Here is a 12,066-nt window from a genome sequence, read left to right on the forward strand (position 1 = left end):
TGCCACAGGACTCGTCAGATATGCAAGGATACAGCCAATATATAGCTAATTTTCTGTATAGAAAAAAAGTCCTTTTATTTCGGCTCCTGCAAGGACGATCGTCCTTCTGATTTCAGATTTTGAACTTTCAGGACAAGCACTATCTGCATGCCAAAGGACATCGCTGTAGTCCTTCAAACGGCTGAGTTACAGTTGATTTTTCGGTTTTTGACCAAATTTTCTATGCCACCCCCTTGTAAAATTTACGAAAAAAATGTTTGTGCAATTTTGAAAATCTTTGAATGCGAATCGATAGTTTTGATGCTGGTGAGTAGGAAAACACATGTCCTTTTTTGAATTTATAAGGATATAGTGTCAGAATAGCTAAGAAAAGAATGATTTTTTAGAAAATTAGCCATAACTTGGCCAAATGCAATCAGATTTTACGAGGGCACAGCTGGATGTGTTTGCTAACAGGAAGCGTTAGGAAGCTAAGGATATGAGGTCCTTAGAGAATTACCGATAACACATAACTATTTTAACATTACCATTTTGTGATTTAAAATGTAAAAAATTTGTTTTATTTGTTTAGATTAGTGCATAGAATAAAAATAAATGATTTTGCCGCGACGTATTTAATGAAAATTTGCAGCAGATTTTTTAAAGGCACTTTAGCCTTCCACACGAACAACTCCCATCGCATTGAAGGGATCACATTTCACATGTTTCGCCAGAGAATTTGTATTTAGTGCAAAACTCGCCGGATACTAATCGCTGTTCATTCATCAACTTGAGAACTTTTCACACATTGGCAGTCTGTGCGATAAATCGCATTGATTTCATCGCCGAAATACGAGTGGCAATGGCCAAAAATCAATCATACGTCATGTTGCACATCAATCGCCTTTTTCAGTGGCGAATGGAAAATGGACAATAGCATTGCGCACGCTGGCTAAACCGCAATACAATAGCTGATTGCGAGCACAACAAATGTGCTTTAAGCTCATTTTACTTACCGTTCACAGTTGCATTTCAGGAGGCGAATGAAGGCCGCACGAAACGTGCGATTGAAGATGGTGTAGATGATCGGATTGATCGTGGAGGAGACATAACCCAGCCAGAGGCAAGTGTTCACCACATGCTCGGGTACCTGGCACTCGGGGCAGGCGGCAAAGATGATGTTGAGTATGAAGAACGGGGACCAGCAAAGTACAAACGTGAAGAACACCAAACCCAGCACCTTGGTGGCCTTCTGTTCGGTGGCCACCGCGTTGGCGGAGAGACTGTTGCGTTTCTGGCGACTGTTGAGAAAACTGAGATGAAAAAAAGGAAAATATAAATGACTGCCACTTGGGCTAAGTTATTTGGCTAGCCACTCACCGCAAATTGAGCGTGGGCGTGGCCACACGATTTAAAGCAATCTTAAAGGGGCGCAGCTTGTGGCGTCTCTCCTCTGCTGTCGTTGTTGTTGTCGCCGTCGTCGCTGCTGCTGTCGTCGACGACAACGACGACGTCGTCACCTGCTCCAGTGGATGATTGCCCTGGCTGTGTATGGTGGCAATGCTGATTCGGCTGGAGCCAACGCTGCCGCCTCCAGCATTTGTGCAGCTCGTTGTGGCAGCTGTTGCGCCTCCGTTTTTACCGTCACCATTTCCATTTGTTGCGTAACCCAATTGTGGCTGAGAAACGCTCACGCGCACCGAGGCTCGTCGATTGGGATGGCTGCGGAGAAGAGGGAAGAGGGCGAAAGAAATGGGGAAATGTCGTGTAAAACGAGTCAGTCACTTCGCATATTTAGATTGTATTTTGCAGCTACGCGTTGTACTCGCATTTGATATTAGATTTAAGTCTTTTGATTGCGGCCTCCAGACGCCCACGCAACAAGCAGCAAGCAACAAGCACAACAGGCAACAGTTTATAAAATTGACTTTTAATGCGATGTTGGCAGGAGCCAAACGTAATGAAAAACGCTTTGATTTGCCAACAAAATGCGAGAGAGACCCTTTTGTCAAATGCTGGAAGTAAACGCTGGCAATTTAGCGATTTCTTTTTTCTTTTTCAGCATGCGGCAAACTTAAAGCAAACAACGTTTTGGCTTTGTTAATAAAATAAATTGGTGCTAAATTAACTTCTATATTGAATGTTTGTTGCAAATTGATTTGCTCTTTAATAACAATTTTGTGAGAAATTCTCCAAACTGATTTACTTTAACCTTGCCCCAATAAGTATGCTACGAAAAATGCAATCGCTTACTTTTTCGTACTCTTCGCTACAGTTTGATTAAAATAGCCATGCACCGAGCACAACTGCCTGCAATTTTAAGTAGTTGTTGGCAGCTGAAAAGTTGCCCCAGTTGACTCTCCACTTGGCCGAGTGTAAATAAATGCATTTGCAAACTGTTTGGGGACAGTTGTAACTATCCCCTCAACAGCTGCCGCCGTGGAAAAGCACTTTGCAGTACACTACGCTGTTTCTTCCTTCCTTGCTTGTTGCCACAACAAATAAAACATGGAAGTTTTTCAATTTTTTGGCCCAGAGCCGGCGACAAGCAGCAGAACAACGAAATAAGCACCCGAGTGGTGTCAAATGTCCAACTAATAATTTGCAAGCGAAAGCCAGGCGACAAAGTTTTTGTATTCTCTTCCTAGTTTTTTTTTTTTTTTTTTGTCTGTAGCATTTGTTGTAGCTTGTTACCTTGGCAACTTTTTTGGGAGCCTGTCTCATTAGAAATTCATATATTTATGCGGCAACTTGTTCGGCATAAATCCGAGGGAATGCGCACGGACGTGACATACAGCTGAGCGGGATATTTCATCTTCCCTTATTTCGTTTTGTCTTCGTTTTGTTGGGTAAGGGAGACGTGCTTAATCGTGGAGTGAGCTTGACTTGCAGCAGCTTTGCTCTCAGCATTTTCTGCTAAATTTGCATTAATGCAAATAGTAACAAAAGTGACAAGAGAGAGAGAGAGACAGCGGAAGAGAAAAGGACGACTGCAGTGTCATTTGCAAAATTTCGGTTGGCATTTTGGCTGAATGCGAAATTGGTGCTTTTTTGTACTTTTTTGGCCAACAACATTGTCGCCTGTGACGTTTGAGTAGTTGAGTACTCCACCTCTGGCGTCAGTGGCAGCTACGGCTCATGCTGTGGTTGTCCTCTTTGCGGTTTCCTTTTTGTATTTTATGCGCTATTTATTGTCGCAACAGCAGAAGGAGCTTTGCTGCTTCTTACACACTCAACACAACGCAACAGAACAGAACAGAACACAACAATGTGGCTGGCAACCCGCAGACTCGACAAACAGATTCGTGTTTTCTGTGTTTTCGGTGCTGCACCACATGACGTGTGAGTGATTTATGTTTGCAGCGCATTGCAAGTGCTTGCAAGCAAATTATGTATACGCCATGTTGCGATACGCACTTTCGAATGCTCATTTAATTGCACGAAAAAGCATAATTGATTGTATCTCCTATCTCTATGCTTATGAATTATTTATTTATAATTTAAAGTTTGCTGTCCATAAGCTGTCACAATAATCGAAGCCTCGCTTCCCTTCATCTTCCTTTCTGTTTTCGTTTTGGACATTCTAAATCCATGTCTACTTCACTTTTTTTTCTCTGAGCTGTATACAAACAAATGAAAGTCATTTGCCACGCGCTATGGGCCAAAAAACTTGTTACCAAAACAAAGCAAAGAATGACTAAAGAAGCAAAAAACCAAGATGAAGGTAAAGGTAACTTTTCAAGTGGCGAAAAAGCCAAAAGCAAAGTCGAAATAAAACTCAATTTGTTGTTGTTATTCGTCTCCGAGTTGAATTCGACTTCGACCTGAGGCGAAAAACGAAGCCAAACCGCTTTGCACTTACAATGTAAATTATGCAAATTTTCTTAGGGAAAGTAGTCGGAAAAGTTATTTGTTATTTGGTATTTTCGCTCTGGCTTGTAGGTTCCGACCATGTAAAACAAATGTAATAAATTTAAAAGCTTGTATGTTTAGCTGATAATCAACTCTCTCTACTTTCTTCTCGGGTTAGGTTTCCAAGTATTCTGGACACACACACACACACACACAGGAAAGGTAACTACAATGTCATGGGGTGACCATTTTGTGGTTGTGATTTGTCATTGCCTGAATAAATGAACTGATTGCCATCTTGGTTAATGAGCTTCCAGAACCATTTCGACTCCAATTTCATGGACTGCTCGCAAAGGTCAAAACTCTGTTCAGCTCTGCTCTGCGGTTTCCCTTCACTTGCTGTTGCTGCTGCTGTTGCTGCTGCTGTTGCTGCTGCTGCTGCTGATGGCTAACAAATGATAATTCAACCAGAGCTGGTGACTACAACATTCATCTCTGTATCAGTAATGGCTTACACTTTTCATACATATTTAAGTCATATATACACTGACAGCAAAAAGGGAAAGCACAATAAATAAATCAAAACAAGCAGGAAAAAGAACGCTGCAAAAAAAAAAAAGAAAAATAAACTATAAAACATAATATTTCTTTAGCCAGAGCTATGCATACACAGCAGAGAAATTCTTTAAGCTCACTTTGCAAAACAAAGGCGAGTAGATTGAAATGTCCAGCGGATAGGAAATGTAACAAGTTTATGCTGGCAAAATTTTGATACTGGCAAAACTAATTGCCAACTAAACTCGTAGCAAAAACTAAACAAATTATGTGGCAAAAGTAATTTCGCAAAATTTCGAAAGCTAGCCAATAGTCCGCTCAGCGAATTTAATTAAAGCTGATTCAATTTGCGACAGTTTGCGTTCGCGTCATTTGCATTCAGATTGCGCTCGAGAGCAAGTGCATCGCAAACATCGATGCTAATTAAAGTTTTGAGTGGTTACAACCGAGAGCGAGAGAAAGAGCGAGTGAAAAAGATGGGATGAGACACTCACCTGTCCATGAGATTGGGATTGCCACCGTGCTTGCGCCAGAAGCTGCTCGTCGTCTGTTGTGTCTTGCCGCGCATTGAACTCGTTGTGGCCGACGACAACGATGTTGTTGTTGTGGCTGTTGTTGGCGTCGAGGATTGTCGCAAGATGCCGCCGCCGGCAAAGCGGAAGCTGCTGCGTCCAATGCTTGTGACATTTCGACCACTTGCCCCATTGGCCACATTGCGAAAACTGACGCTGGCCATGCTGCGATTATTTGTTGTTGTCCGTTGCTGCATCAATGCTCGCTCCGTTGGCTCATTGTTGTTGGAAGTCATTGTTCCTCCATCCCCAGCATATCGTGTTCTTGTGCCACTTCCTCCACCTCCACCTCCACCTCCACCTCCTCCGCTGTCATTGTTAAAGTTGCGATTGCTGTCTCCCATGGCGAGGCATTTGTTGTTGCCGTAATTATTGCTGTTGAAGCTGCTGTGCATCTGCAACTGTTGCTGGCTATGCTGTGGGCGTATGGTGAAACGGCCGCCGAGCCTAAAAAGAGAGACAGAACAGAACAGAACAGTGAGAGAGAGCTGTCAGGATCGATGATTTGCTTGATTGCTCGACTGTCTGGCAGCGTGTTGTCTTTTGATTGAGTTAAAGCCAATTTGATGCGCATGACAGCGCATTGATTGCCCTTAACGCAGTTTGTCAACAGGCGACACACTTGCAAGGAAAACTTGCAAGTTTCTACAAGAGATGAAATGCCTCTTTTGTTTGCCAAGTCAAAGTTATGAGCTTCAATCAACCACATAGCTTGGCACTGAAATTGTGGAATTCACTTTGCAATGCTAACTCGCAATGCTCTGCGCTGCGATGTCTGTGTATTCAATTACTCATACGCCTCGTCTGACGACTTGTTTGAAGCCATTTTCATTTGCGCATAATTTATTGGTATTGATTTGCTTGGTAATCCAATTGCATCTACCGTTTTGACGCTTGCATTGACCAATTGCTCTCTCTCTCCCACTAGTCAAAGGTGACACAAATCTCAGCATTCCAATGGCCCTACTAATTGCATTTACTCTTACTCTGCTGTCTCTGTCGAAGTGTGTGTGTGTGTGTGTGCAAATGTCAAAGTTTTCAATCCACTTACCGACGGAAGAGCTCGCTCTCCGGATGCTCGGCTGCGAAACGTGCCTTCTTGCGCAGCAAGGGAATGGTGAGCGCATATGTGGAGACCATCATCAGCATCGGTATATAGAATGCCACCAGGGAGCCAAAGACAAAGAACGCTCGATTGTTAATGACACATACATTTGGCTGCGGCATAATGTTCTTCTCATTCACCAGACCTAGAAATCGAACATGAATATTCACGATAAAAGCAAAAGAATGTTGCTGCTTTCAAGCTCACCCAGCACTGTTATCGAACTGGAGACCAACATGGCCATGGCCCAGACAATGGCTATCTTGATGCCGGCCAAACGTTTGGTGGAACGATGCCGAGAGCCGAGTGGATTCCTTATGCCCAGATATCGCCCCAAACTGATGAAGCACATGTGCAGTATGCTCGACGAACAGGCAAGTACATCGCAGGTGACATAGACATTGCACCATGTGAACCCGAGTGGCCAATAACCTGCAGAGAAAACAGAAAAAAGAATTACACAAAACTGCAAGCTGAAGAGTGAGAAAGAGAGAGAGAGAGAGAGGGTGAGAGGAAATTGCTTCACTGAGCTGCCTGGCTGCTAATGAAAAGCGCATGGAAATCAAAGTTAATTGAAATGGGATTGTGCAGACGAAGAACACAAAAACGAAAAAGTAAAAGCAAAAGCAAAAGGTGAATGAAAATGAAAATGCAAAGCGAAATGAAGCAGTAATCAATGCGAAAAGGAATTGTTTAGCTGGAGTGAAATTGAAATTGAGCTGCGTCAAATGTAGTTCGAAGCAGCTGCTTCAAGATTATGAATATGTTAGTAGATGGCTGCAACTTGAAGCAGCAACGCTGTTGGCCAACAAACTCGGCATTAATTAGTACAAATTGCGCTTAAATGCGACGTTGTTATTGTTGGTGTTGTTGTTCGTCTTGTTTGTTACACGCTATTAGGCGCTCTGCGTGGGTTTTTCTCAGCTAATTGTAGGACACTGACGCAGCCAGACAGCTGGTGAGACGGATCAAGAGGCGGCGAGGGGACGAGGTCAAAACAGACAAGCACAGACGCGTCCACTCGACACACACAGAAGCACACACCGACACACGCACACACTTGAGAGCGAGAGAGGAAAGCGTTGAATGTAAAAGTCCGGACCCTCATGTCGTATTTAGTTTTATATGCTTGTCACTTACACACACACATACAGACACAGACACAGGCACAGACACGCACCGAGAAGTGGCGCGCACACAAAGGCATCAAAAGCTGAAAATGTATTTATTACGTATACGACATTCTGTCCGTAAGCTGGGTGCCTCAAGTGCCAGCCAGAAGTGTGGATGGGCCTAAACAGACAACGCGCCTAATTCCAATGTGTCTGTCATTTCAGATACCCTCTAAAGCAGCACTTAAGTGGGCATATACGCACGCACATACACACGATTACAGGGTATTAAGTGTCTTTATCTCTTTGCAGCTGCTTGCTTAGAAGGTCTGAGGTCATCATCAGCATCCGTTTTATGCGCTTTTAATGTGCAAATATATTTAAAATTCGAATTTGGCTTATTAATTTTACGACGAAGCCCAGCTGCAATTTATTTCCCAAGCTGACATCAAAACCAACAGCTTTTTGATGCCAAAAAAGCTTAAGCCAAGTTAATGTCAGCCAAGAAAGAGAGAAAGAGCAGAGCACAACACAAAAAGGAAGCAACTAAAAAAATACATGGCTGCAAAGCAAACAAAACACAGCGCGAATGTTTCCTGCTGCCCAGTCGACTGTTTGTTGTTGCTCTAGTTCTTGTTCTCCTTGTTGTTCTTGTTGTTGTTGCTGCGGCTAAGACCACACTTAAGGCTTTTAGTTACATTTAGTTTGCTGTTGTCGTCGTCCTAGTCGTTGTCGTCGTCGTCGTCGTCTACGGACAACTTGAGCGTGAAAACAAAGACCTTGCCCTCTGACACAGCGCTGGCAAGTAAACGAAAAGTGGCACAATGAGAAAGTTGCCACTGCAGCAGCGTTTCGCTTGCCACATCGGAAAACTGTTGCATAAAGCGTCGCGTGGCGAACAAAGTGCAAAACGAAAATGTAAACAAAAGACTAAAAGAACTGGCTGCAAAGAATGCCTGAAATTAAAGCAAAACCACAGACACTTTGCACTCTGGCAAAAGGATCAGCTCGGTTGTGTCTCAAGGACACACGCAGTAATTGAGCGTAGTTTAAAGCATAAATTATGGCGAAATTTACTTGTAAAGTTCATCATAGTGGTTGCCAACTATATACAAAAGCTACCACTAAATTATCTTCTCCCCATTTGCAGCAGTGTCCTGTCCTGTCCTGTCCAACTGAATGCACAACTAATGTGCTCATAATAAAATGAAATTCGCTAATGTTGTTAATGCGCTTCGTTGCGGCACAACCCGCTAAGTACACACACTCACACCCACACACACCCTAACACCCACACCCCTATTTCCCATATGGAGTTGTGCTCCTACTCTATGGGATTTATGGGGTTTGAGGTATTCGGTTTTGGGTTTTTGGGGTTTTTGCCATCATGCGAGAGAGACCAATTTATGTGTTTGATCTGTTCATGCTACGTTGAGCTCTGTTGCACAGAACAAGCAGAACAAGCAGCCAGGCAGGCAGACAGGGAGACAGACAGATGCTGGCAAAGCCTTATCTCTGCCGCATGCAAATTAGACAAGCACGAATATGTTCATAATACTGTTTACATATTTAACTGACAATCTGTCAGCTTTTATCGCAAAACGCAATCCACAAATTTAAGTTAGTTTTTTTTGTGTCTGACAAACAGCAAAAAAAAATCGATAAAATGCAATACTGCTTTTCATTTTAAATGATAACTTTAGAATAAATGATGGTGAAAATCTGTTTAATGATAACTATAACAAAATTTAGTACTGCTTTAGAATAAATTATTAAATGACAATATAATAAATATTTAATGACAAGTATATTATTAAAATTTTAATGGAAGTAGTTCAAAAAGCAAACTTTTATACTTGTTGTATGAAGAGTTAACTTAAACTGAGCATCATTAAATGTTTCAAATCATTGTGATGGAATTAAATGCAAGCTTTTCTTATCTTGTCAAAAAAATACTATAAAATGTCTTACGACTTTAGAATAAATGATGGCGAAAATATGTTTAATGATAAATACCAAAAAGTCAGTACTTTACTTTAGAATAATTGATGACGAAAATCTATTTAATGATAAGTACATTATTTAAATTTAAATAGAAGTTTATAAAGCAGATTTGTTGTGTGGAGAGTTAATTTAAACTGAGCAAAATATTCCCAACATCATTAAAAGTTTCAAATTTGTATTTAAATGCGAGTTATTCTTTTCAAAGTCAAACAGAAATACTTTACAGAGAAATTCAAAGTACTTTAAAGGCAACTAAATCAAGTAAACTCTGGACTTTAAAATGATGCTGCAACTTGACTTTAAATATAAGAAAAATCTTGAGTGAAACAAGAGTGACACAAATGTAAGATAGCAACTTGATGGAAAATGTAATTGATATATGTATGTATGTATAGTGTGTAGTAAAATGTATACACTCTCTTTTTTTCAACCCGTCGCTCGCTTGGACAGCAAGCAAGTCAAGCTATTTGCTGAGCTATTATAATATTCCGAGGTAATTGCTGCAGTTTTTATAGCCGTGCTGCACTCTGCAGAATTTAAGAAGCTTAAAAGCAAAATAAGAAATGAAGAACTCAAAAGGTTGCATTTATGTGGACACGATGTGGGTTGGCGGCAGCGGAAATGGCTAGTTGCGATGCTTCATGTGCTTGCCAAGGACTTTGCACGAATAATTCATGTACAGTGCAATGCACACATACATAGACAGAAAAGAAGACAAACTACATAGCGATACTTACCCAGAAATGCTGGAATGGCGCCCATGGGCATCACAAACAGACTGACAAGCAGATCGGCGATGGCCAGCGAGAACAGAAAATAGTTGGTCACATTCTGCAGCTTGCGATCCAAGGCGACGGCGAGACACACGAGAATATTGCCTAAGCCGCCGGCAAAGATGAAAAACACGACGAAAAGAAAGAGCCAATCGTAACCGTGCGGCGTATAGTCGAATATACTTCTGGCGATGACAATGTCGCTGTCGGTAGTTGTTGCTGTGGCCGCAGACGTGGTCGTGGTGGTTAGAGCCGTGTCCGAGAGCGTATAGTTGGACAGTATCATGTCGAGGCTGGCGGTCACATTGCTGACAGTCTGGTTGCCAAGGCTGCCAGTGACATTGTTGGCCAGTTCGGTTAGGTTCAGCCACGACCAGAGGCCATCGCCCAGTTCAATGTGATAGTCGTACAATGTTGTCGTGGCACTCACATCAACGTCAGCCAATTCGCCAGCTGTGCTCAGCTCCTGTTGCAGCTGGCAGAGTAGAGTTTGCTGCTGTTGTTCGTTGCAGACGAGCAGACTGCGTTGTCGATTGCATTGGGCACTAAAACTAAGCGTATCACTCACATTATCACTAACGGCCTCGATGATTGCCAGTTGAAATTGCGCATACGCCTCGTGTGGCGGCCTCAACAGTTGTGTCTCTAGCGCACAGGATGTTGCCCACTCCTGCTGCTCGTCCTCGTTGCTGTTGCTGTTGCTGTTGCATGCATAGAATGCCTTCTCCTCGTCTCTCTCAAATGCTTGCAAGCTACAATGGAATGTTGTCGTCGTGCTGTTGCTGTTGTGGGTGTTGCTGTCGCTGTTGTTGTAGTTGTCGTTGGCACTTTGGGCTGCCTCGCAGTTAATGAAAGGTTGCCAAAGTTTGTGCTCTGCCACACGACAATTGAAGTCACGTGTGGCAAGTGTGTATGTTGCATCTGTAGCTGTTGCTGTTGGTGTTGCTGTTGCATCTGTTGCAGTTGTCGTTGTCGTTGCTGTTGTTGGTCCATGACCAGCCTCGCTTTGCATCTCCATTTCATTCTAAAGCTGTGTGGCGTGTGCTTAATGACAACAACAACTTGTTATCCTTGTTGTTGTTGCTGTTGCTGTTGCTGCTGCTCGTATGTTGTCCTTGCTATTATTGTCTGCAAGAGATTGAAAAACATAATTTAAAATAATGCATAATTGTAATGCTACCTGCACACACACAGACACACACACACTCTCAACATACTTGACTACTATATATAGCTTTGCTGGCAACGAGAAATCCAACATTTTCTAATTAGTCGCAAATAAATGGTTTCGCAAATTGTGTGCGACATGTTTTGTGGTCGACACCACAGCAAATCCGCTACCAACTTTGTTTAATTAGCCACCGAGCATGCAAATGCAAATGCCACTGCGACTATTTACATATATAAATCTACATACACAGAGAGACTAAGTCAGTGCGGGATTTCAAAAAAACAAAACAATGCTGATTGCAAATGTATTTTTATTAACAGCAAATGTTTCTAGACTATATTTAAATTTATTTGCATATAGCATTTACATTTATTTGAATAAGAATACAATTTTTATTTTGTAATGTTTTTTCATTTTTTATTATAGTTTTCTTATAAAAATGGTCTTGATTCCAAGTATTTGGCTATACTATAATTCCAATTATGAAGTATTGACTTATTGAGCTCTAAGCGATATTGGCTACTTAGTTTTGACTGATATTAAATAATAAAATTAAAATTTGGAGTATAATGAAATATTTAATGCAATTTATGAGACTTAATTTTAAATCCGAGCTTGTTTTCTCACTGTGCATGGATGTGTGTCCTGCTGTTTATTTATATGGGTATGTATTAATGTTTTTTCGCATGTTTACACGTTGCTGTCAATAGCTGGAGCATGACACGCTCAATGGCGCTGCACTTGCTGTTGCTGTTGCTGCTGTTGTTGCTGTTGCCGTTGCCTAGTTGCAGTTGCATCACCATTCCAGTTGCACCAAATGCCGCAGTAACGGCAGCTTCCGTCAGTCGTCAGAATGTCAGTTGCTGCTGCTGTTGCTGCTGTGAATGGCATTTCAACAAAAGGACAGCTCTCATTGACGGCGTCGGCGCGGCTTTTGTTTACC

At 42.1% G+C, this 12,066-nt stretch overlaps 1 protein-coding gene across 4 annotated transcripts in view; it reads right to left on the bottom strand.

Annotated features, from left to right (window-relative positions):
* LOC133839305 (5-hydroxytryptamine receptor 2B) overlaps positions 1–12,066 on the bottom strand; it is a 28,340-nt gene that overhangs the window by 2,795 nt on the left and 13,479 nt on the right. For 2 of the 4 annotated variants that reach the window (XM_062270732.1, XM_062270731.1), the window contains 6 exons: positions 9,917–11,080; positions 6,271–6,495; positions 6,010–6,208; positions 4,881–5,405; positions 1,360–1,701; positions 996–1,292 (listed from right to left, as the gene is read on the bottom strand). In XM_062270732.1, the coding sequence (XP_062126716.1) occupies positions 996–1,292; positions 1,360–1,701; positions 4,881–5,405; positions 6,010–6,208; positions 6,271–6,495; positions 9,917–10,970 (2,642 nt within the window). In that variant the 5' untranslated portion in view covers positions 10,971–11,080. Of the gene's footprint in view, positions 1–585; positions 932–995; positions 1,293–1,359; positions 1,702–4,880; positions 5,406–6,009; positions 6,209–6,270; positions 6,496–9,916; positions 11,081–12,066 lie in introns of those variants that run through there. The other 2 variants (XM_062270735.1, XM_062270734.1) reach the window with 2 other exon arrangements.

This window comes from Drosophila sulfurigaster, chromosome 2R, assembly GCF_023558435.1.
Source record: "Drosophila sulfurigaster albostrigata strain 15112-1811.04 chromosome 2R, ASM2355843v2, whole genome shotgun sequence".
NCBI lineage: Eukaryota > Metazoa > Arthropoda > Insecta > Diptera > Drosophilidae > Drosophila > Drosophila sulfurigaster.